Source organism: Lemur catta, chromosome 1 (assembly GCF_020740605.2).
Source record: "Lemur catta isolate mLemCat1 chromosome 1, mLemCat1.pri, whole genome shotgun sequence".
Lineage (NCBI taxonomy): Eukaryota > Metazoa > Chordata > Mammalia > Primates > Lemuridae > Lemur > Lemur catta.
The window spans coordinates 130138698-130165517 of NC_059128.1; the positions used below are offsets into that span (position 1 = coordinate 130138698).

The window sequence follows — 26820 nt, forward strand, 5'->3', positions numbered from 1 at the left end:
GGTTCTGGTGCAAAACACATGGCTTCAGCTTGTCATCGGGTCTCTTTTGTCATTTTAGGGACTTTGCTGATAGGCAGAGTTCATGCCGGAAATTTTGTGGTAAAAAGGGCAAGGAGGTGGTGTGTTCATATTCTAAATATTTGGGGGAATAAAAGAGGGAAGTGTGGGTAACTTGAATTTGTGAGAAGGAAAAAATTGTTTCCAATTTTAGGTCCAGGTAAAAACCAGATTTTTAGAAAAGTCAATTTGATGTTATCTGAGAGCATCATGCATTTGAAACTAAACCCATTCAGGCTGCAGCCTTTGAAAATGGATCGTTCTTACTGGATCCTGGCTTTCTCTTTAACAAGAAGGGTTAGGATGTAGTTTTAATGAACTTAATGAGGGCTTTAGTAACTCCAAAAGGATCAATTCCACTTCAGTAAGGATGAGAACCACGACCTTACAGGGGTTCCTGAAAGGAAAAGAGCCCTGTTCTGGCACCTTCTAGTGCTGGGACGTGCTAAAACTTGGCTTCCTCACCAGAAAGCCTGAGGTGATGAGTCCCTCGGGGAGAGCTCTGTGAGGATCACGTGGACATACATGCACCGGCTCAGACAGGGGACTCAGGTTCCCTCTGTCCTCTTACATTCCCTGTCCCTCACGGCAGTGACTGAGCCCTCCTTTTCCAGGGACACTGGGGCGGTGACATTCCTCAGGATACCCCTCCTGCCTCTTTCTCAGCGTCCCATCAATTGCCCTAGAGGCTCAGGATTTTAAACCAAGTTCCCCAGGCAGTTCTCAGACACATTAAAGGCAGAGGACACCTGCTTTTAAGGGTCTCCATTTCATTCACACCTGGCCCTGCCCCCTGACTTACCAGCCACAGTTGTGTTGGCATGAAGTGTCGGAAGCACCCAGCTTTAACTTATTTATCCAAGACGTTTAGCTTAAATTAACTCTTCTCTGTTAAGACTTTTCTTTTTATCAATCAGAAAACCTGCCACATCTAGTACACACCCTAAAGAGCCCCGTGCCTGCCAGCAGTAGCGACATCCTTCCAGCTCTTTGGTACGAAAAGGAAGAAAGACAACTTTGCTCTTGGCTTTTACAGTCCATTGTTAGCCCTCCCTCCCAGGCTCCCCAACAAAAGACCTTACAAAAATCTAAGAACTTAAAAAGAGGGCAGTGCGTTTCCCCACTATGCAAAATCAAATGTTAAACATCTTTGGTTCTATTGATAAAACCCTTGAAGTTTATCCTGCAGGTCTGACAGCTGTCTTATTAACTAGGAGAAGAAAGCTATCATAGCACACTTTTTGTCACTGCAGGTCTCACCTGGCATAAGCAATTAGCAAAACTGAATTCACATAGCTGGAGGAGGCCATTTGATTTGGCCACAGGGGATGAAGGACAATTGCTCCCAAGTATCTGATTGCCTGTTTAGCTTGTAAGGAGGGCCTTGAATTTTAGTCAGTCTTTTCTCAAATTTTATTTCCTTATGAAGTCTTTAAAATTAATTCCCAGAATCTGTGGAATTTTTTTTTCTCCCTTAAACCTTATGCCTCCATCTGACAAGACTAAGAGGAAATCAATGGATTATTCATGAATGAGTCCATTCTTCTTTAACAAAGAATTACTTCACCAGAAACTGCAGCCTTGGACAGATCTTGATGCCTATGGGGTTGACAGGATTTGCAAAGTTTTGCTAAACATCCTCTCCCAAACACAATGGGGCCAACTGCTAACAACAAAAATAAACCCAGTGGAGATGAACTGAAAATTCTAGCCTGTTCCCCCGCCCCCTGCCACCCAACAACCCCCATGTGCTTTCTATCATATTTGTGCCCAGGGGAAAAAATTCATATTACGGTGGTTTTTCTGAGGCTTCCTACCGTGTTCTTTCCCCAAGCCACCACCTTCGGTATTAAGGTAACTTCTCTAAAAAACAAGTTCACATGTCTTAAAAGGGAGCAAAGTTTCCAGCCATCGGTATGTGATTCACAGTTGAGCCTTAATTCAGCAGGTGTCACAAAATTGAAACAAGGACTAGCACTCAAAGTGACAAATCTCTGATTAGACAAGATGGTTCCATAACTGTTTTCAAACTTTCCAAAGTCAGGAACCCATTTTACCTTCTACATTGTATGCTTTGTACACAACAGTTCTGGAATGCCTGCCCACAAGATGCCAGTGTAGACTCTCCACTCTGCTATCCCACGCCACACACTCCCCCTCCTATTCTAACCCTGGAAAGGTGCACAGCAAAGACGTTGGTTGAGGAGGACCCACAAATACACAGGAATCTTCCACACTCTCTGCTGTGTACCTGCCCACCATGCCCTGCCACATGTGCGTGGTCCGGTGGCCTCACGAGCATCCTACTTTTTGTGTTGTGGACACTCTTATTCCTACCTGGCCAGCCCCATCAAACAGCCTGAGCAACCCTTGGAAATATATCAACATAAACCCATTCCACCCTCTGGTTGGGTCATGTTCTCGCTCTCATTGATAGTAGAGGCTGACCAACCCCCCAGCCTCCTACATGACCTCTCTTTCCACCACATCAAAGGGAGAGCAAGTTACTGGTTGAAGGGTACACATCAGGGACATAGGTGGGTCCACACTCTGTGTTCTCCATGACACAAAAGAAAGGACTAAGAGAATAAGGTGTATCCATGTAGGAAATAAGACTGCGACATCTCACAACCACTAGCTGTGTGGCTTTAGGCTCTACCCTCACTTTGACTTGGTTTTCATATAGCCTATGACACACTTTTCTCGTAGAATGAAAACACAATTCACGTTTGATTCTGTGTGGAAACCTTGCATACTGAACACAAATGTACCCATGAATTCATTAAGCATTAAATAATTGGGTAATTGGTACTCTAGATGCTTTATATTATGTGGAAATATTTGGTGGATTATTACAGAGGCTGGGGACATTTTGTTTTTCCATTTAAAATCATGAAATAGAGTTTCTGCTATCAAAAAAAATCCATTATCCTGCACCTTTACAGAACCAATTGTGTTATATGGTGAGGGATGTCTGGGTATGTAAGGCACTTAGCATGGTGCTGGGTGCTTGGCTGCCCATAAATGGTGGCTAATGCTACCAAAAGTTTGGTTTCAGGAGGTTACTTGGTACAAAGCATGGCTTTATTGCATATTTTTTCTAACTCATGCACGTCTTTGGGTCTTGGGGTCAGCTCTGCCAACAGCTACTAATGCATGGACTTGTGTGGGCTACTTAGGGAACAGAAAAGGGCTGCCGTGGTTTTGGAGGAGGAGCTTAATATCCACGTCGAGGGTTGATCAATTGGGACCCCTGCAAGTCCTCTGTTGGTTGAGTTCTCAACTCCCCTGCAGTTGAGTTGAGGCAGGATTAAAGTCCCTGTGGCTTTGTGAAGAGTGCGATTATGCTTTGCTTTGGAGAAGAATGACACTTGTTTCTTCCTGACTCACATGGTATGTACCAGATGTTACACAGCAAACATGGAATTAGAAACCACAAAATGTCAGAAGACTAGATTAAAAGATACTGTGGTAAATTGTCCCCACAGTGGGATAAATCCCTCTGGGAGTCACGACAGGCATTCCCCAATGCCTTCACTCTGAAGTTGTTGTTGGCTGTGTCATGGGGCTGCTTCTGAGATCCCGTGAGAGTTCTCAGGAGCTGCCCAACTGTCTCTGGAGAAAGGCAGCATCTATCTTGCTGATAGAGCTTTCCATCCACAATTCCTGTGTCTTTTTCTCACTATCCCACAATGTTAGCCCCAAACCCTTCTGGCATGTAAACATCTCAGATTACAGGTTCCACACATCTGTCTGTGGTGTGTGAAACAAATAAGTCATCATAGTATAGGGGAGGTAAGACTTTTCTTCTACCCTCTTAAGTTCTGCGTCTGGGGCCTGTGAACTAAACTGACGAAAGACAAGTTGACAGGAGGAAAAAACACACAAATTTTATTTGATGTTAATATTTTTATTTGGCATTGAGGGCTTCATAGAAAAAGTGAAAACCCCAAAGAAGCAGCTAGACCCAGGGGCTTATATACCATTTTAACAGTGAGCAATAAATTGTGGAGATGTGACAAGCATTAGCAGAAAGGAGTTTGGGCTGGGATGGTAAATTGTGGGAAAGTGACCAGGAAACGTATGAGGGATACTAATGGATGATAAGAGTTGTTTTAGTAAGGTTTGTTTGTACAGATTCATCTCAGGATTAACTCCCTGTTTCCAATGATAAGAGTGTTCTCCTCTTGCTGGTATAGTGAGGATACCTTTCTCATGGGAAATTTATGCCTTGCTTTTTAGGTAGAAAAGGGGAGGGCAGAGAGCCCTTCCTGTACTTGCTGTTTCTCAATTGCCTTCAGCTCAAAATAATCAATGTGCCAAAGTGGCATATTTGGCAATGGCATGTTCCAGTTCTCTTGAACTAAAACCTTTTTTAGCAATTCTCCTAGGCAGGATAGGATAGGGACAGATGGCACTCATTCATTGAGTTTGAGCTGTGTGCTGAGGGTAGAACTATGTACAAAGCAGGCAAAACCCAGCCTTAACATGGGCCATATGTTCTCATGGGGGAGAGAGAAAATAAACAAGTAAACAAAGTAATCTTAGAATATCAACACCATGATGAAAATTTAAAAATGGTGTATGCTAGAGCTGTACTGGCCAATGCAGTAGCCACTAGCTGCATGGAGCTCTTGGGTACTTGATATGTGACTCATCCAAATTGAGATGTGCTGGTAACTATAAAATACACACCAGATTTTGAAGCCTTCATTCAACAAAAAAAAATAAGACATCTAATTAGTAATTTTTTAAAGGAAATGATTTTATCTTGGACATACAAGGTTAAATAAAATATTAAAATTAATTTCACCTCTTTCATTTACTTTTTGCCACTACACCCAGCTCATTAAAAAAATTTTTTTTTGTAGAGACAAAGTCTCACTATGTTGTCCAGGCTGGTCTTGAACTCCTGGCCTCAAGCGATCCTCCTGCCTCGGCCTCCCAAAGTTCTGGGATTACAGACATGAGCCACTGCACCCGGCTGTGGCATAACTTTCAAAGCCAAAGAATCATCTGGTTTTGTCCAAGGCAGCAAATCAACAACTTGTGCCAACTGTCGTTGGGACAGTGGAACCACTGTTAGTGAAAAAGGATTCTCTAGTTAGGGCATCATCGTTATGTAGAAGTCCAACCACGACACTCTTAGCCAAATCTGGCTATTGGGCTTGGTGACTTTTCCCTTCTATTCCTCAAATAATAATCAATGGAGACTCTGTGGTCATTAGTGTTCTGGGACTATTTGCTAAGCTCTGTTTCTGTTTTTTTGTTGTTGTTTTCACAGTGCTTCGAACCGGATGCACTGTTGCTAATAGCTGGAGGAAATTTGGAAGATGAGCTTAGGGAGGAAGTGGTCCAGAGAGTTTCTCTCCTCCTACTCTATTACATTATTCATCAGGAAGAAATCTGTTCTTCAGAGCTCAACATGAGTAATAAAGAGTATACATTTTACCTACACAGCCTACTGAGCCTCAGGCAGGATGAAGACGCCTATTTTCTTTCACAGAATGAGACAGAAGATATCTTGACTTTCACCAGGCAGTACTTTGACACTTCCAGAAATGAGGTAAGAAGTGCAAAATTGTAAGATCCAGTCTCAGCATCTTAATTTTTTTCTTTTCCTCATTTAGTCCTCAGACATCCAAGCACTTTGAAGGGAGGTAAGTATTTGTGGTTTTTAGTGATGGGCTGTTGAGTGACATCATTGAAAATTTTGAGTCCAAAAGTGGAAATGTAATGACTAATTGGAAGATGAGTTTTAGCCAGAAGGTAAGTGGGTGGACAGGCAGTCCAGGTGACAGGGCAGCTCCCTTCTCCTGCATCCCCCTGAGTTCTCAAGTAGGTGACTCAAGGCTTTTTGATGAATCTCCAAGGACTGGCTGAGCCATAGTGGGAGAAGGCAATGTGTCTATTGGCCTTGCCTTCTGGCCAGGGAAGAAGGCACTTAATGATAAATTCATCTCTCTCAAAGTGATGAGAGATGAATGTATCCTTTGTGATTTCACTGAAGGAACAGCTTGCAAACAGCATTCTTCATGACTGTCAGCACCAGACAATATCCCTTCTGTGGCTTTTGATTTGTGCCACGTGTGTACAGGTTTCGTGCAAATGCTTCTCCTCTCTGCCAGCTCCACCTGGTTTCTGTTGCCTTCATTACTATTCCAGCAAAAGTTGGCCTTTAAATTAGACTCTTGCTGTCTTGTTAGCAAGGGGATGTTGCAGCAGATCAAGTTCCCTGAGCATAACCTTTATTTAAGTCGTGTTTTCTTGAAAAATTAATTGAGAAGCCATGATCACATTTTGAGGAGTGTGCTAAACGCTGTTTTTGTCCTCTTAAAGTTTTCATTGACAAGTATAGACAAATTTCATTCTTGGTCTCAATTCTGACTTCCGGGAACCCAAAGGTATCCATAATCATCATGCAGGTTAATGACCAGCATATCCTTCAATTTGCTGTCAGTATGTTTAATCTCTAATGTTATTGGCAGAGCAAATGGAAAGACTGTTTGCTGAGGACTTTGTGAACGTCACATCAGTAGCTCTAATCCTGTCAGTTTCAAAATAGGGCCATGGTTTTGTTCCTATTTTTGTTTTTGAAAAAGGGGGTCCTTTATAGAATTTGGTTTTCTGCTTAAATCAGGAAGTGTGCCCTCATATAATTTCTTGAGTGCAAAATCTGTCTAATACAAGGTTGATTCAAATGAACTACTTAGGATTTTAATCATTCTACCTGTTACTGCCTTTTGATTCAGATGAAATGGAAATGGAAAGTCAGCACTTCAAAGCAGATGGTGTGTATATATCCAGGTGTCCGGTTATCCTACACATACTGCACATACACAGGCTTCCGAGTGTCTGTGAGATAAAACATTCCTTGAACAGAATAAAATAATTCAAGATTACATGTTAGAACCACTTTATCTAGCTATTTAGTCATTAAGAGTTGAACTCCTTATTTTGCCATTCTTGGAATACTTCACTTAGTAGAATGAGTTCCAGCTCTATCCGGGAAAATACAAGAGGTGCTATAATACCATTGTTTCTTATAGCCAAAGAATACTCCATAGTATATGTATACCACATTTTATTAATCTACTCATTTATTGATGGACACTTGGGTTGTTTCCACATCTTTGCAATTGTGAATTGTGCTGCTACAAGCATCACATGTACTCACCATCAAATTGGTTTCACTGATCAACACCTAAGTGCACATATAGGAATAACATTCATCAGGTGTTGGGAAGATGGGAGGGGGGAGGAGGGGATGGGTATATACATACATAATGAGTGCTATGCGCACCATCTGGGGGATGGGCACACTTGAAGCTCTGACTCGGAGGGGGAGGGGCAAGGGCAATATATGTAACCTAAACATTTGTGCCCCATAATATGCTGAAAATAAATAAAAATAAATAAATAATAATTAAAAAAAGGAGTTGAACTCCTGAGTCATAATCCTTCACTAGGCCTGAGACCAATAATCTCCTAGATGAGTCCACTGTCTCTAGTTCCTGGGACATTCCGTGACCCCATGCACCCGGGCTAGGGATCCTCAGGAAGTCAGTCAATCCAGACTTTGCAGGAGGCTTTCGGCACCTCACTGCAGGCAGTTGCTCTTTCTGACCAGGTGGGGTGCGGTCATGGGAGGACCAAGGGGTGGGGGCAAGAAAATTGAGTGTCACAGCAGATAAAAAAGAAACAACTATTTTCCAAAGAGAGTTGTGTCTGAAACAGGAGAATGATGATAGTCATGTTCCCACGAACAATTCCATTTTCTTTTAGGTGAACTCTTCCTTATCTTTTGGGGAAATCCTAGAGATGCTTTCATTAAAAGGACTTCAGAAGTTAAATTGTTCTCTTGACTTTGTATCTGATTTCAGTGTATGGAAACCAAAACGTTGCAAAAAAAGTCTGGAATACTAAGCAGCAATGGTGCTGATGAAAATACACTTCCTCAGTTGGCGGCGACAATCATTGCTTTGTCCCTCCAAGGTGTTTGTCTGGGACGGAGAAACTTGCCTTCACCAGACTATTTTACGGAATATATTTTCAGCTTTTTGAATAGTACAAATAGCCTCCACCTATCAGGTAAGGTTGTTTTTCATGAATTTAACTTTCAAGCCACTCCTAGCAAATAAACTATGTCAAATACAAAAGCTGAAGTGTGCATGACTGCATTTGTTCAGGTATGTTTTAAACACCATTTTTTCTCGGCGCATAGACAGCTCAGGGGGTTTTGCAAGGCAAATGTGCTATATCTGTGTGATGAGGCAAAAACATGAACTTGGTCCATTTCTGCAGCAAATGAAATTATGGATGTAGAGACAAAGGGAGAGCTTTTATGGTCTGCTATGAGTACTAACAGAATACTTTCCTAGTTGGGACACGATGCTGAGCCAGGTGTGACAAAGAGTTGTGTAGAATGATGACATAGTATTCTAAATGGTGCAAGATGTTTAGTAGCAGTTTCCTTGTAATCATCAAGGTAAATCATTTATTTTAAATGAAAGCAGCATGAAATGTCCATCTTTGCTATATTCCTGACTACCAGCTTTTTGGGGTTCCAAGATGAAATAGGATGTCAGGAATAGAATTAGATGTTTGTTTTGCACATGTCTTTGTATTTGACAAGGCATTAAAAGTGAAATGCCTAATTTTTAAAATCTGCATCAAAATACCCTGAGGCAGATTTTTTTTAAAAAAAGAGCCTCATGACTAATATCACAACTAAAAATAAATATTCCTTAATATCATAAAAACTCAATGTTCATATTTTCCTGATTTTTAAAAAAATGTTTTTAGTTTTTAATTGAATCAGGATCCCAATAAGATATATAAAATACAAATTGTTGGTATGTCTTTTAAGTTTCTTTTATAGGTGTCATGCTTCCTCCTCTATTTTGTTGCAAATTATTTTGTTGGGGAATAAAAAAGAGGGTTTACCATCTGGATTTAACTGATTGAATTCTTAGCCATTTAACATGTATTTCAATTCACTGTGTTTCATGTATACGGTTTTTATATGTAGAGACTTGATTAGTTTTAGGTTGTTTAACTGTTTTATAGTTTGTACCTTCCATTAGGAGGCATATAACATCTGGTCTCTTTTTGAGAAGTTATAAGCTATTGGTGACCATTGCCTAGATTGATTAATTATTTAGGGCTTATAACAGGATTTTCTCATTTCTTCTTTATTTATTAGTATAATAATCCTATAATGGAAAAACTTCCTCTCATTATTATTTCATGTTATTGAGGTTCTTAAAGGAAAGTAAGGGCAAACCTTGATAGTTTAATTTACTAGTTTTCAAAATAACGATTTTCTTTTGAAAAGTTTTCAAAAGAAGATAGACTAATGGCTAACAAATATATGAAAAAATGCTTAACATCTCTAATTATCAGGGAAATGCAAATCAAAACCACAATGAGATATCACTTATCTCCAGTGAGAATGGCCTTTATCAAAAAGTCCCCAAACAATAAATGTTGGCGTGGATGCAGAGAGACAGGAACACTCATGCACTGCTGGTGAGACTGCAAACTAGTGCAACCTCTGTGGAAAGCAATATGGAGATAATACCTCAAAGAGCTACAAGTAGAACTACCATTTGATCCAGCAATCTCATTACTGGGCATCTACCCAAAAGAACAAAAGACATTTTATAAAAAAGACATCTGCACTCGAATGTTTATAGCAGCACAATTCACAATTGCAAAGATGTGGAAACAATCCAAATGCCCATCAATACATGAGTGGATTAATAAAATGTGGTATGTGTATACCACGGAGTTCTCAGCCACAAAAAGCAATGTTGATCTAGCACCTCTTGTATTATCCTGGATAGAGCTGGAAACCCATTCTACTAAGTGAAGTATCCTAAAAATGGAAAAATAAGCACCACGTGTACTTACCATCACATTGGTTTTAACTGATCAACACTTATGTGCACATGTAGTAATAACATTCATTGGGTGTCGGGCAGATGGGTGGAGGGAGGAAGGGATGGGTATATACATACCTAATGGGTGTGGTGCACACCATCTCTGGGATGGACATTAATTGTGGTGATGCTCCTCTGTATGTGAAGAGTCATTTTCTCTTGCTGCTTTCAAGATTTTACCTTCTTTGACTTCCAAGAATTTGACTGTAGCGTGTCTGGGTGTGGATCTTTTTGTATTTATCCTACTTGGTGTGTGCTGAACATCCTGAACATGTATATGAAGGTTTTTACGTCACATTTGGAAAGTTTTTAGCTATTATTTCCTCCAGTATTTTTTTCTGATTGTTTTTTCTTTCTGTAACTGCCAATACATACATGTTGGTATACTTGCTGTTGTTTCACAGGGCTCTGAGACTTGTTCTTTTCTTACTTTCTGTTCTTCAGAATGGATTACATCTATTAATCTATTTTCATGTTCAATGATTTTTTTCCTTCTGCCTTCTCGAATATGCTGTTGAGTGCTTCTAGTGAATTTGTTTTGTTTCAGTTTTGAATTATTTGTTTCAGCTCCAGAATTTCCCCATTTGGACTTTTATATAATTTTGATTTCCTTATTGAAAATTGCTATTAGTTGATTTATTGTTGTCATACTTGCCTTTAATTTTTTAAATGTAATTTCCTTTAGTTCCTTAAACATATCATAATAGGTACATTGGAATCTTTGTCTGCTAAATCCAACATCTTAGGCTACTTAGAGATATATTTATTGGTTGCTCTTAGTTCTTAATATGGGTCCCGTTTTCCCATTTCTTTGGAGGTGGCATATTTTTTTTAAAAAAACTGGTCATTTAAAATAAAACAATAGTTTGTAATTTTTCCTACCACTGATGATAGCATTTAGGAAAATTACAGAGACATTGTATTCACAAGTCCATAGAAATTTACTATTATATTTAATGCTTCTTTGTATCAATTGTTTTCAAAAAGCCTAGAGCTGTACTAAGGAAAACTAAACTATAATCTGTAAACTAGTAGGCATATCACAGTAGCATTAGAAAACAAGGTCCAGTTTGTCTCTTTAATCTCAGCTCTTTTTCATTTCTTTTTTCTTTTCTACATATACACTTAAGAAGAAAACATTTGATTGACTTAACTACATTAAAATAATAATCTAAGGGTGTAGAGTGCGTCAAGGGAATAAATTTCCTAAGGATTAAGCCAGTTTCATCTTTAATTTACATCTTGATAGAAAAAATATATACTTGGCTCAATGGAAGGCATTTCCACCAGTGGAGCTGCCCATTCTGTCTCAAGAGTATGAATATGGCGGGTACTATCTTTGTAAGGAAATATTTGTGCTGTGGCCATGTGAAATTGTGATTATTCTGAACTTGACCTGTCTATTCTATGTGACACCAGATTTTATATGAAATTTCTAGAACTAGACCAACTTCTCAACACTCTCTGGACCAGAAGTACCTGTATCAAAAAGGATAAAACCCATCAACTTCAAAGGGCACAGAACAACATAACTATCCATGATTGGGGCTACCCTGATCTATCCGTATCCTCGGACAAAGAGTCAGATGATGGCCCAGTTTCCTGGGATCAGGTATTAACATCATTCCTGTTATACCCTCATTTGCTGTTGCCAAAGGAAGCCCAGCTGTGAAAGTTCTATTAGAGTTGTAGAAAACTTAAAGGATGATATGTACTTTCTTAAAAGTAAAAATATTCTCTTTCCATAGTGTGGTCATGATTTTCTTTTTCTATAAGTGGATCTCTGTCAACATAAAAACAAGGCCAAGGTGTTCAGTAGAAGGATACATATTGCTTTTTCCTCCCTTGGGTCCATATTGAATGCATTAATAATTAATTCAGAAAATGTATATTGAGCATTTACTATGCACGAGTTGCCATCCTGGGCATGAGGGATACAGTGTTGAACAAAAATAGGCACAGCTCCTATGGAACTTACAAGGTAGTGGGAGGATATAGACTTTACACAGGTAATTGCTATGATGAATGAACACTTTAAACATAGGTTAGAGTAGGAAGAGATTACTTCGGACAGTGAACAACAGAAAAATACCTGTATGGTGGGTGGCACTGAGAAGGTTTTTGAGAGAAGGTGATGTGTGCACCTATGAACATATCCATCTCTGTATTTCCTAAGATTGTGTTGCAAAGTTCATTCACTGCTCTGCCTCAATGTGCTACAGTCAAATCAGTTGGACAAATGCTGGAAATGTACATTTCACTATAGCATATTAAGGTGTCTGGAGAGGTCTACTACTAAACAAATTTTTCTTTAATCTTATTGAACCCAGCATTTCTCAAACTTTGATCATAGAATCCTTCTCTGCCCTAATCATTTAAAATCCTGAGACATTAATGATCCATGACCATGGTTTACATTATTGAATACTTACAATGTGTCAAACATTGTGCTATTTAATTTACGTCATCTCATTTAATTATTACAACAGCCATATGACATTGATTTGTATTATTCCATCCTACAGATGAGGAAATCGAGGCTTGGAGCTAATAAGTAATTGCCTAAGTTCACAGAAATTGAGGATATATACATAGGTTGTCTGGCATATTCTGTGATCTTAACTATGTTATTGTTTTGAAAATGTTGATTTAAATAAGTTAAAACTTTTTTATTTGTATTTTAATGAAAAATATTCCTATTGAATACAATCTGCATATTAAAATAGGAAAAGTCTTTACCTATTCTTAATAATACTGAATGTTCCCATAAGTTACAAAAACATGATTGGGCAGTATCACATGTTTGCTATTATATATTTTTAAAAGTTAATTTCTGTTACTTCTGCCATGTATAAAAGGTATGTCAGAGTTGCTGCTAATTGTATTCAACATCAGGTGATAAGAGTTGACCTCCATATTGTGAAATCTCCTTAATGCTTCTTTGGGGCCAACTCTCAGGAAGAGAATGAATTTTCCTTAGGGAGACCCTATTTGCATAAATAACAAAGTTACTTATCAAAATTTAGGGATGATTAAAAGTTTAGGGAAGTTATTTATTAAAAATTTGGCATGTGTCTTCTAAGAATGCAAATAATCATTTTCTGTGCTAACCATGCAAAATAAACAAAACAACCTCTTCTACAATAATTCTTCTTTGTCACAACATGTCACTTTCTTTGTGACTTTTGATGGGACACTAAGATGGCATATCAGATCTTGCGGTCCCTGCCTGCACTGTCAAGACCAGTGGTTCTTTATGTGTTGTGCCTGGGCCAGCAACCCCAGGGAACTTGCTGGACATACATATTCTCAGGTCCCACCCCAGAATCTACTAAATCACAAACCCTGAGAGTGGAGCCAAGCCCTCTGTCTTATAACAAGCCCTTTAAGTGACACTTAAAATGAAAGGTTAGAACCACTGCTTTAGAATGTTTGCAAAGCTTCCATGGAAGTCTAATGACATCAATCCAAACACAAGCATATATTGAAGTTTATCTTTTTTTGCAATGGAATAGATGTTTTAAAGATTATTGGCTGCATGAGCTACATTTTCATTCTGTTTTTTTTCATTATTAAAAATTTTTTGTTCAAATTTTAATAGTATATAATGATTCAACCTGTAAAGACATTTGTGTTAGTAATTTCAGAAGAAATTTAAAACAACAGTGACCTAAATAGCACAGAAGCAGCAAGCATAGATCCAAGGCACAGAAGCTTATAACAGAATAACCTTAGTCTATGAGAAAGTATTCTAAAATGAGAAAGTATTCAGTTTCTTGACAATGAACCAGGGAAAGATGAAGGTATTTTGTTCTTGTTTATCTCTGCATTCCTTTACTTTACCAGGCAGGCATTTTCCAATCAGAATATTTATTACAAAGGCTTCACCATCAAAAGTTTGTTGCTATGGTTTCCTTTTATTTCTGTCAGTATTTTTAATGATGAATAGTTATATTCCATCAGTAACCAATGGTGCAAAAGAAAATATTGTCTTTGGCACACGTTATTGTGATAAAGGAGGAAAAACACAAGATTAGTTTTCTGTTGATGCTCTTTGTAGGAGAAAAGTTTTGGACTTCTTGCCCAATCCTCTTCTGAGAAATGCCTTCCTCACCCACAGAGGTGAGACTGTGTTTGAACGTCATTATCCCATCTTCTACCACGTGGGCAGAATTGATTAAACCAGATGGATGCCTGACCCAAGAGAGCCCATCTGTGCCTTTGCTGAACCAATCAGATCTCCCTCGGGACTTGCAGAGTCAGCCCAGTCTCGGCTTCTCAGACTGAAAGTTCACTTTATTTATTTATTTAGAGACAGAGTCTGGCTCTGTTGCCTGGGCTAGAGTGCCGTGGCATCAGCCTAGCTCATAGCAACCTCAACCTCCTGGGCTCAAGCAACCCTTCTGCCTCACCCTCCCAAGTAGCTGGGACTACAGGCATACGCCACCATGCCCGGCTAATTTTTCTATGTATATTTTTAGTTGTCCAGATAATTTCTTTCTATTTTCAGTAGAGACGGGGTCTCGCTCTTGCTCAGGCTGGTCTTGAACTCCTGACCTAGAGCCATCCTCCCGCCTCGGCCTCCCAGAGTGTTAGGATTACAGGCATGAGCCACTGCACCTAGCCAGAAAGTTCACTTTAGAGGTGGGGCTGCTATAGCTTTGTGTGTACTAAACAAGAGAGGACCAACTGTGAAAGGAAACAGACATGGGCAGAGGGAAATGAGGTAAACAGGCAAAAATATTATATTTGGGCAGGGGGAGTGAGTGAGAGCATGCACACTCACCTGCACGCCCTAGGTTCTAATTTGCTACATTCAAGTTGCAGTTCCTTGTGGAGTATGCCCATCCTTTCATACCTGGGTCCTACAAAATCCCCTGTGCCTTTCTAATACAGTCTCCTCTTGGTTGTCTGATTTCAGGCAGTTCTGTTGCATGCAACCGAATATTTTCTGATCAAAATAAAACTTTTTATCCATGGAATCATCCCCAAAGATTTTTTACGTGAAACATTCTACCTCCCGTCCCCTGAGCAAATGTGTCATCATTGTTTTCTGATTTGCAATGTGCCTTTGTTTGAAATCCTCTATTCTACAGCATGGCAAGTCAGAGCAGCCTTGTAAATCACTAATTTTTATTGATTGCAACTACAGATCACATGGATATTGTATTGGGGTCTTATTTGAATAGAAGACATCCATTTGCACTAGCAGAACTTACATGCCATTCTCATTCACCTATGAGAACCTTTAATGTTTGCACAAAATGTCAGCCCTTCTGGGATGGACAAATGCCTTGTAGCAATTTTTAGAGACCGGTGGCATTTGTTGTTTACTTTTATCTCTTATAAATGTCTATACAGTATGAAAAAATTATAAAAATTTAGGTAATCATAAAGTTAGTAGGAAATAATGATGCTTTCAACTGGTTTTTGTGGAGAAGGGATCTCAATTGAGAGAGGTGGCCATATCATTTAGTGGTTACACACCAGCTAGTTGACACAGCATTTACATTTTAGGATTTTTACTTTTATTGCTTTTGAAAATACATGTTGTTTACACAGGATTATTAGATCAGAGTAGTAGAGACAATAATCTCATTACCACAGAGCTCCTGCGAATCATGCGAAGGTCCTAGCTTTGTTGACACAAAGTTAATCCCATTGAGAAACAACAAAAGCATCATGGCTTCCTTATGCTGCTGATTAGAAGACCATTCAACATGTTGTAAAACATAATGTGTCTTTTTAAGAAAAAAGAAAGTGTACAAAACTCATATTAAATAATGTTCAGAATAAAAGTGAGCTACAGTAGACTTTGATCAGTGATTTAAAATAATCTTTAGAAATGATTTCTGGATGAAAGATTGCAGGGAAACCTGTGTCATCATGGCTTTATGTGTTCATTTTGGCTTCCGTCTAGTTATGACTCCAAGAATGGCTGTTGGTGGGGAATATGGTTCAGTGCCGAAGTTAGTGACAGTGTATGTTTTTCTCCTTACAGACTTGCTTCTCTGCTAGGCAGCTGGTGGAGATATTTCTACAGAACAGCCACGTTGCATCCATTTCTAAGGAGGATTTTAAGCAAATAAGTCCTGGCATCATCCAGCAACTTCTCAGTGGCTCTTGCCAGCTGCCCAAGGACCAGCAAGCAAAGCTGCCACCCACCACTCTGGAGAGTAAGTTCTGGTTCTTCACTCAGAAAGCTGATGAGCACAATATGTGTAATAATAATAATAATAATGAATGTAGGATACTTACTGTATACCGGGTACTGTTACAGGCATTTTACATTTCCCAACTCACTTAATCCTTCCAACGATGCTGTGAGCTAGGTATTATCATTACCCCCATTTTACAGTTGAGAAAACTGAGGCGCAGAGAGATTAAGTGACTTTTCCAAGGACACACAGCTGGTAAGTGATGAAGTTGGGATTCCAAACCCAGGCAAGCTGGTCCCAGAGTCCTTGTATCTAATCACTATGCATATACTACATTTCAATAAATATAGTACCTTTTGTAGACAATTTATATAAATTGGTTTTGTCCCCTAAATTTAACTCAATCATATGCCAACTTAGAAGTCCATAGTTGAGAAGTGGCGTGGTATAAAAGAAAGACCATAAGCATTGGAATCACAAATACAGGGCTGAGTCATGCCTTCTTTCCCCAGCCACTCTGGTCTTAACCAATCTCTCTACTTCCCAGATCCTCCAGCAGTGGTCTCCTACAGGGCTTCCTGTCTCACATCAGGGCATATATTAACAATGAAGGCATGCTGGGGTCAACCAAAGCACATTGGGATGCTCTGGGATGGAGGTGGCCCGTCCAGGGAGTTACCAGCCTTCCAGGTGTGGCTGGCAGCCCCAGGAAGTGAAGGGCTTGATATTCAGACTTGCCTATATCCCGCGGAGTCATTGCAGTAAATGAGATTTATCACAAAGCTTCGCAGGGTCCCTTAACATAATGTGTATAAAAATGTGTTCAGTAAATTGAAAGTGCTGTATATTTAAGAGTCCAAAATTAAAATTTTGGGCCTAGAAACGTCCATGACATATAATGAAAATGTGACAGTGAACACACCCAACCCTTAAAGTATTGCCATCGATCTGAGGACCTTACGTATACATTTTTCAGAGCTGCTTTTCTTTCTCTTTGTGGTAGCCTGCCACTCCCATCATAGCTGAATGATTCAGCTACTCACAATGGATTCTGCAGCATCAAATGGCTCATTGGAAGATTTTATATGAACAAAACCATGCCAGACCTAAATATGTAAGACCCCACATTCACTGACAGGAAAAAAGCTACATTAATAGTGAGAAGCTAAATAATTCAGCACTTGGCGGTCAGTCAGTGATGCTCACAGAATGGATGAGGACAGAACTGTGGCACCAAGGAACTTCCGTGGGTGCATTTATATTCCCACCACCTGACATGACACCTGATACATACGGGACATTCAGAAAAGTGTTTGGAACGTGAGGTCTATGAAAAAAGTTGTATCCCCTTTCGAATGAACTTCTAGACCCTTCTAGAAAATAGTCTTGCTGAGAAAAATACCAAGTCACGCTCACTACAGAATCTAGGAAAATATTACTGTCCTCAGTTGAAAATATTGTATTGTGTAATTATAGGAAAGGGCTTGTATCAGCCTTTTGGAATTACAGAAATGTATGATGTTACATGGAAGAGGGGAGGACAGAGAGAGACATTATTAAGAAAATATTGTTCAGTATGCAGAAAGTCAAAGAAAGTATATGGCCATGTATAGATCAAGAGTTCCAGATCCATTCAAAGTAGCTGCTCAGAAGTGGCTTGGTGGATAGGTCAAGTTCTCGTGTGGTAAAGGGAAACATTTAGACAGAAAGTGTCTGCAAGTTTCTGAGTCCAATCAAGCAAGACCCCATGGCCCTGATGTAGAAACCTGGGACAAATTAGCAGAGTCCTATGGACACAAAAGTCAGATTTTATGGTTTTTAGGCTGTCCTTCCTACACGAGAGCAGGTGAAATCTAACTCATAGAGGATCTAAAAAGATTTGATAAGCTCTGACGTCAGGAAACATCTGTTCTCCTCCAACTTCACACTGTGGCTGCCCATAGGACAAAGGGGAGAGGAGTAACAAAAGAATTGAAGAACTTGAAACTTTGCCCTTTGCCTGGAAAATGTCATACCCTGATTTGTCCTTGTGAATTCTTGACATTTTATTGCCTTTTGTGGCTACCATAAAAAAAGTGACAGCTTTGAATTTTATTAGACACCCCAGGTGCCCATATTAAAATTAAAATGATAAGATTGTCATTCCCATATACAGTCTGTTTGGGGAAGGAATGGGATATGCAACTTGGTTGAAGATCTTTACGGATGTTTTAATAATGTGGGCATTTATTAGAATGAAATAAAACCTCCATGTCAGCATAGGACCATTCCAAACTATTTTTAAAATTTTTTAAAATTTAAATTGTGGTAACATACATTCTTCTGGCATTTCCACCAGCTGAGGCCTGAACAGAGGGCGTCGATGAGCACTGACTGTTTTTGTGATCTCCTTTGACGTAGAATATGGCTACAGCACAGTGGCTGTGACCCTTCTCACGCTGGGCTCCATGTTTGGGACAACACTGGTCCTTTTCCACAGCTGCGAGGAGAACTACAAGCTCATTTTACAGCTGTTTGTGGGCGTGGCCGTTGGAACGCTCTCTGGAGATGCCCTGCTCCACCTCATCCCACAGGTAATCGTCTCTATGCCATTTCAGGTGGGGTGTGTCTGATTTCTCGCTAAATTGAACCGTTGGAGGTATTTACGTGAAATTTTACAGAGACTTCAGTGAGTGCCTACAGCAGTCAGTGTTTTCCACAGAAAGAAATATTATTTCCCCCAAATCTCTCTGCCCCTGTAGGAGGGAAGAGATGACCATACATTAGGTTCACCGCATGCTATTCTTATTTTTGAGATAAAAGAAAGCAAAAGTGGTTGGATCTAGATTCCTATAAAGAAAGATTCAGGAAGCATATGCTAATTATCTACAGGGTGTCCCCCAAAATCACCGTACATAGGGAAAATGGGAAATTGTAGCTAAATATACCTTTATTTACAAAATATTCATGACAAACTTTTTCCTCTACATGGAGACTTTTGGGATACCCTGTATAAAATAAAAAAATAATGGGCTGTGAGACATTGTGCTGGTTTTTCTCCAGTTACCTTCCCTCCACCCAACATCAGATGCATTCTTGCTCTTCTCTGCTATGTGCCCTTTGAGCCCTCGGGGTGGCGATGGTTTCCTGGGGTTGCTAGTGTCTGGGTGCCACCTCATCCCTTGTTCCTACCCTTGACTGCACCCTCCTCTGTAATGGTACCATTGTTAATGGCGCTTCATCCAAGCCATGAAGGTGGAATTTTCTTCCTTGCCTGACGAATCGTGTCTAGATTTTTTTTCCTTAAACACGTAAGCACCAGGAAGCTGGCCCTCTGTTGACGTCTTCTGAGGTGTCGTTATTTGTCAGAAATGACAAAACTAAGACCTGAGTCGCAAAGGCGTTCAGCCGGACCTCGTCAGCTCTCCAGATGACGTTAGCTATTCCCTGTGCAACCTCTCACTGGGGGTGATGACTGCGGGCCAACGATCCCCCCTCTCCCAAAGCCTGAGATGCTAAAATTTTCCACAAGCCTCTGGCAATTTCCTACAGGGTGACTCTTGTTGCTTAGAGGCTTGATGATGATTCTGTGTTCTGAACATCGCAAAGTGAGCCCTGGAGAAATAAAACAAACCATTATTAGTCTTAATTTCCCTCGTAATCTAATTTTCTGGAAATATTTCAGGGCTTATTATTGGCTTGAGGCAGTGGCTGAGGCCTTTTTTCTAGGTCACAGCGGTGGTTACAGAGTTGTTTACTGCCCAGGATCCCAGGAAACAGCAAAGGGCTCTCAAGGATGCCCGAGTCCCTTAGATGCAGGAACCTGGGCAGACTCAGAGGTGGGCACAGCATGTCACAGAGGAGAACTTAAAAGATTAGCTCGGTTTTATGAAATTTACAAGGCAGGGTTTTGTTCTGTTTTGTTTTGTTTTTTGCTTGAGAAAAGAGATGAGGACAAAAGGTATTGGAAAGGAGAAGATGCAGTATAAGTGTGGGGACAAGCTAGAAAAATCAGTGATCCCTGGCAAGTCTTCAAACGTCTGTGTGGAAATCAGAAAAATACTTATTTTCATGACTCCCTGTTGTAATCAGCTGAATTTATTCAACTTAAATATTTACATGTTATTCTGAGGTTGTGGGTTTTTCTTATGTTTTGTGATATTGCGATGTTGCCTATTTTTGTGAAATAATGGTAATTACAAGCATTAAGTGGGTATCCTTTAATGCTCTTACTGAAAGAAAAGGTTGACTAACATATATCATTTTTAAGTGACATCTACATACTCAATGTATACGGGCAGACATATATGTATGCTCACATATATACATACATGTACATGCATGTATACACACACAAATGCCTACATACATGTATGTATGGATGCACACATAAATGCCTACATACATATATGTATGGGCATACATACATACAGTCTACACATGTGTAATTTCTTCTTCCTTTTTTTAATTTAATGGTCAGTCACATCCTAAATCTGGAAACCACTGAGCTATCTCACAAATTGCCTTCTCTTAGAGAAGAAATATGATACATGGTGATTTACTAGCTCACAAGAATTTGCAAGATCACCCAATGGGATGAACCAGCCAATGAGATGAGTCAACTAGAGAAAAATCCCTTATGTATTTCTTGTATCCTTTCGTGTCCCAGAGAGCTGACAATATTGCTGGTTATATAGTATGAACTCAAGGGAACAAGTCTTCTGGGCAGATTTCTTACTTGTCTGAATATTTATTAAAAGTTTACTTTAATTGCAATGGGGCATGGGGAGAATAAATCCCAAATGAAATGTATACTTATAGGTGTTCTGGATATAAGATATATTAATATTTTTATGAAGCATTACTATGCAAACAGATGCAGATGGAACTCCTGAGAAATGAATATGGCCAGAGGACTGAGAATGGATACAAATCCAGGCCACTTGTTGAAATAAAGCTTAAAGCTTCGTTCCATTCATTAGCATAAGCTATTCAAAGCTCTCCTTTGTTTTCTGTTGTAGACATTTTATTTGATCCTGATTTAACTATATAATGGAAGTATTCACATACCCAAAAGCAAGCTGGGCTCTGAGTGATTTCAATTGTTATGGGAGTCCCCAGAATGAACATTAAATATATGCAACACTGTGCCTACTGTTTGATATTTAAGTCATGAAAAGTTATTTCTTTTTTCTTTCATTTCTTAAAAGGTTCTTGGTTTACATAAGCAGGAAGCCCCAGAATTTGGACATTTCCATGAAAGCAAAGGTCATGTTTGGAAACTGTTGGGGTTAATTGGAGGCATCCATGGGTTTTTCTTGATAGAAAAATGTTTTGTTCTTCTTGTATCACCAAATGACAAGGTATGTTTTAAGCATATTATATGTTTTACTAATCATTTGCTTTAGGATTTTATAATATTTTGTTTCAAAAGTACTTGTTCAAGACTAATAATGTCTTCATAAAGTTGTCTATGTAAGGGATGGAGCTCTGGTTTTAAGAATACAGAGACCATTCTAACTGGCAGGTTCACCATAAGTATAGTTATTAATTTCTTTAAACACCTGTTGCAGGGCAGTTAATGTACTTGTTACAATCTTCTAATTAACCTTCGTGGTTGGTTTAGAAACAGGACATTATTTCATGTCTGAGGAACGAAGGGGCCCAATGTCCTAGCTACTAATCGGTCTTTTGGATGTGCTTCCTAACCAAAAACAAATCAACAAGCAAACAAAAACCTGGAAAATTCACAGAATCACTTGTCATTTTCTATCTTGGGGGTGTTTAAAATGACAAAAACAAGAAGTTCAGGAATGGGATTTGTGGCAAACCGCTTTTTCAGCTTGAGTAACTCATTTCAGTGCCTGTATTGGATAAATGTCTACATATATGATAAAATGTAAAAAGCAGTGTGGCTCATTTGTGGATGATTTTTTTCTTTGCTCATGTACATTACTGTATAAGAAAAATAGATTGCCTGTTTGGAATGGTTACAAAGGAAAATGCTTGCAGAGAACTCCAGGAGATTAAAATAAAGCAATTTTTCCTTACAAAGTCCTGGGAGCTCTACAGTTTCTCTGTGGTTTTCTACTTATTGCTACCTCTTAACCTGTTCACGTAACAACTGGCAACATAGACATGTAATATAAGGCCTATGCCCAGAGCAAACATTAAAATATCAGCACTTGTTTATCATTCCTAAATTTGTTCAAAATTCTATCTCATGCATCAAAAAATAAGATGGCTTTATGGATGAATAGAGGAATTGATAGACACGCAATAAAATAGGTTTAGTAAAATAATGGTAGGGTCCACAAAGTAGGTATCTGAGTTTTCACATTATAATTCTTTCAGCTTTTCTACATGTTTGAAACTTTTCAGTAACAAACAGATGTCAAGATTTCAAATAGATTGCAAATTAACTTTTACGAAATTTTTCTGTTTTAATAAAGCAGGGTATTCCTTTGGCCTGTGGCTATAGCAATTTGGAGATTAGGAATGCCAGCTTCCATCATAGTGTATATCCTTAAAGGTTTAGGAATTTAACCTCCACAAAAGGAATTCTAATCTCAAGAAGCATTAAAAAACCAATAACAGAATCCTCATTCATGCACAAAGGATTAGCATTTCTGGATTGGGAAAACTAAATTACAAAGCCAACATACCAATCTAGACATAATACAGTAGTTAGATATTTAATTAGCCTGGAAACAAGGGAAAGAAATTCTGAACATCCAAAAATGTAGAGCTTACTCAGATCATCCATGGGCTTGTCAGGGAACTCAAAATGAGTTTTAAGAACATAATTTCAAGGTTTATGATATGCATAAAATAAAAGGAATGCAAATGTTTTAGAAACTACAGGTGGTTTAACTGACGAATACATTTCTGGAGATATTTTAGAAGAGACAGAGTGCAATACAGTTTCGATTATCATTTTGGTATCTCCATCAAAGAATTGAAAATTTAATTTTGTATAAATATAATTTTTTAGTAAATAGAAAATACAACATAAAAACTACCACCCTTCAAGTCTCTTTTAATCATAATGGGACGTTTTTGAAGTTGCATTCTTAAGACATTCTGAATATGCATGTTTCAGAGCAGCCCTGTGCTTCTCTAAGATGAGGCATTTTTGCAAATATTTATCATGTTGAGATTTCCCCACTTCTCTTTCTGTGTCACCAGCCACTTTGGCCAACCAGCAAAATGTTAACTAGAACCATGGGATTGAAAAAGGCTGCACCTCTCTTCTTCGGGCTTTAGCACTAATTCTAAACCATCCTCATCCAGCAGGGCCTGTCATTGGTTAATGGACATTTGGGACATTCCCACCATCTTGCACTCAACTCTGAATTAAGTGACCAGGCAGGCAGAGGCAAATCTGCTTCAACTATCCAGTTGGTAGGTCAATGATCTGAAGCATCCTACTGATTTGATTACCTTCTTTCCTTTATTCCTCAATGAACAGATCAAAATCAGTAGTATATATAAATAGAATCCAAACTCCTGATTTTTCTATCCTTGACCATGATAGCTATTGTTCAGAAAACTTCGCCAAGCATCTAGAAGTTGTTTTATCAAGCAAAAAGCACTTTCCACAGTTCAAATCATAACTCTCTGCAGCACTTTGAAACACACATAGATCAGAATGACATAATATACATGTCCTTAATCATTTTAAGTTTTCATAAACCAGTTGGCCATTAGGTTTTCCATTCTGTGGGATCCTCAGGCATGACTAGGTGGATGCAAATACATGTCGAGCAAGAATTTGGTTAGTGCAACCAGGACTGGGATGTTCATTTAATAATACAGGAGAGAACAGGTTCTACCCAATGAGCTATTTTGTAGTGAGTGCCCCTGACTATATTGAACTTCTCACAACAAAATCTTCCATGTTAATTCTCAAAATGCAACTTCCATTCATGTTTAAAACGATATCCCCATCCTAATTCTTAAAATAACAAGCATAGAGACAGGACAAATAGGAAAGTTATATATAATTGTTAGAAAACTTGCTTCCTGTAACCACGGCCTTGGAGTGTAGGGGGTTTAGAGTTCAAGGATAGATTCCTAACTGAGTAGAGAGATGAGTAGACTATTCCTGAGACATTAGGATAGCAAGATAGAACTTTGGCCATAAATTACAGAGCTAGTATCCACCCAGAGATTTGAACAAAAAATTTCCTTTAAAATATTATTTTAGGAACCTTATTATATTTATTGCTTAGATGTTTTAAATGTGGTTTGAAAGAAGATAATTTCAGGCTGGGATTTGTTTTAAAATCACTTTGATGCTGACTTTATTTCTTCTGTTTGATTGAAGGATCCAGAGCTCCAAGCTGCATATTAGTAAATCTCTGAAGCTAAGTTAGTTTGAACTGTTTGCACACTCTAGCTCACTAATATAATCACTATTCCTTTTGTTATTTAAGCTTCAAGGTCAACCTAAAGCAAAATAGAAATCATATGAACTTTTAGAATTGTTCCATGGGTTTTATTTCCTGTTTTTCAGAAAAGTATAGGTTGAAGAACTTACAATTCTCCTCAACCCGGAGTCTTGGCTGTTTGGCTCTAAATTCCTTTACATCGGAATGACAACATATAACTTTTTTCAAAAACAAAGCAAAATATTCCAGAATAAATATTTGAATTCTTGGCTTTTAATAGGTCTTCAGAGTATTTTGATGGTAACTAGGCTTTTGACATAACATGCAGGGATGACATTGCATTTTGTTTCTGTATCTCCCCAATTTCAGGTGAGAGACCCGTGCACTTCCTCGGAACCTGTATCGTACAGGTCCTACCTTGCTTCTTTGTGATCCTTCTTCAAAAATAGCCTATCATTATGTCTTTTGAATAGTTGCTAGTATTCTACTATGTAAACTTTAGTAATATGTGAAGTTTATTTTCTCTTTTTTACATAAAGATGGTGCTTATGTCTCACATTAAATTTGGGTCAAAGTTTCCACAGCTTTGGGTTGATAGAATTACATGAATATGCTTTTAAAAGGATGTGTTTAATAGGCAGATAAAGTTTTTTTTTCATATAGTAGAATCAGAATCTCAGGCATAGAGAGGAAAAGTATCTTTCCAAAAATTGAAACTATGAGTCAGTCTCTGAAATAAAACCATGTCATCTTAACTCATAAGGCCAATTTCAAAGTCTCACTTCTCTGTCACATGAAAGGACCAAAAAAAAATTTTGATAGTTGTCTTTTGTAAGACTGTGGCTCTACTTGTTTAATTGGCAAGATTCTTTGACTGGCAAAGCAGTTACAACAAAATATTATGCAGCAATGAATGAAATGAGGGGTTGGGTTTGCAAGGGTTTCTTCTCTGTCCAGAATACACCATCTGCCTACAGATGAGAGGAATCCTAGATCCACAATGCACCATACAAGAGAAGTGCCAAATTAGGTCAAGAATCATTTTTTTTCTACAGCTTTTGAATTTCATAAAGGCTTACATAATTTAACAGTTATTACAGACAGTCTAAATAGCCTCCAGCTCTTCCTAGAAGATTCTGAGCTACCTAAGAGTGCTATTTTCATCTAAATGTGGACAGTACAAAAAGCATGCCCTGTGCCCACAGGCGTTCAGCTCTACATTGTATGTCGTCTGTGAAACTTAGAGGTTCTAATATACACCTGGAGTATTAAAATGTCTTCTGAAAATCAACGTATAGCTCTTTAGATGTTTCATTTTTTTCAACAAAGTGATGACCATTACTTATCTTTCATCAGTTATTTTTTAATTTAAAACAGAGAGGCCCAGAAGATTCACAGGCAGCTGAAATTCCCATAGACAGTGTGACAGCCTCCAGCAGAAAATGTGAGTACAAATTTTACAAGCATTAAACTTTACCTGTAGAAGGTGCCATAGAAAACATTTATGTCTGTTGTACAATAAATGTCAATGCCATGTAGATTTCATATTGGGTATGTATTTCATTAAAAACTTTGCAATAAGATTTTTAATAAAGACCCGTTTCTATCTATCCCTCAAACATACTACACATTCACACCAACTTTACTGCATTCTTTAAAAATGATGTTTTCCCTAATTGTTTAAAACTGGTTCCCTGAAAACTTCAATTGTGTAAATGCATACGTGTTTATCAGGGCTCCTTTTTAATCATTCTTACGTGATGATGGAGACTTCTACTTCCCTAGGAAGTGTGGACACATGATTGGTTTTTCATCTCCTATCACAGTCTTCTAAAAATTCATCACTGAAAATGTCTCATTTATGATATTGTCATTGAGACAGTGGGAATAAATAATATCTGAATTATACAAATGAAAAACCAATAGTGAGAGGGGTTAAGTCATGGTCAGCAGTATATAGCTAGTAAGCTTTTGCATTGGGGAACTGAAGAAATGCTAATGAACCAACAATTTCTTTGCGCTCATTCATTCATTCATACATCAATGCATTCACTCACATTCTTTCATCCAGGAAACATTTGAAATGTGCTGTGTTTCAGGCCCTGTGTATGCACTGGGGAATGAAATGAGCATAATTTTGTCTCTAGTTTGCAATGTCATGGGATAGAAGTACTGTTAAGAACAAACCCTATTGTAACGACTACTATTTTAAGTGTTTTAGATATAATAACTCATGTAATTTATTTGATTCAAAATATGCAATTATATGTTCTATTTCTACTTTAAGAA

The 26820-nt window shown here is 38.5% G+C and overlaps 1 protein-coding gene across 3 annotated transcripts in view; it reads left to right on the forward strand.

The window, feature by feature from the left end:
* Window positions 1–26820, forward strand: part of SLC39A12 (solute carrier family 39 member 12) — a 45165-nt gene that overhangs the window by 1848 nt on the left and 16497 nt on the right. Inside the window, exons 2-9 of one of the 3 annotated variants that reach the window (XM_045534244.1) lie at window positions 5342–5623; window positions 7941–8148; window positions 11441–11613; window positions 16003–16177; window positions 18560–18732; window positions 21349–21501; window positions 23432–23542; window positions 25909–25975. In XM_045534244.1, coding sequence (XP_045390200.1) covers window positions 5342–5623; window positions 7941–8148; window positions 11441–11613; window positions 16003–16177; window positions 18560–18732; window positions 21349–21501; window positions 23432–23542; window positions 25909–25975 — 1342 coding nt within the window. The remainder of the gene's footprint in view (window positions 1–5341; window positions 5624–7940; window positions 8149–11440; window positions 11614–16002; window positions 16178–18559; window positions 18733–21348; window positions 21502–23431; window positions 23543–25908; window positions 25976–26820) is intronic. The other 2 variants (XM_045534253.1, XM_045534261.1) reach the window with 2 other exon arrangements.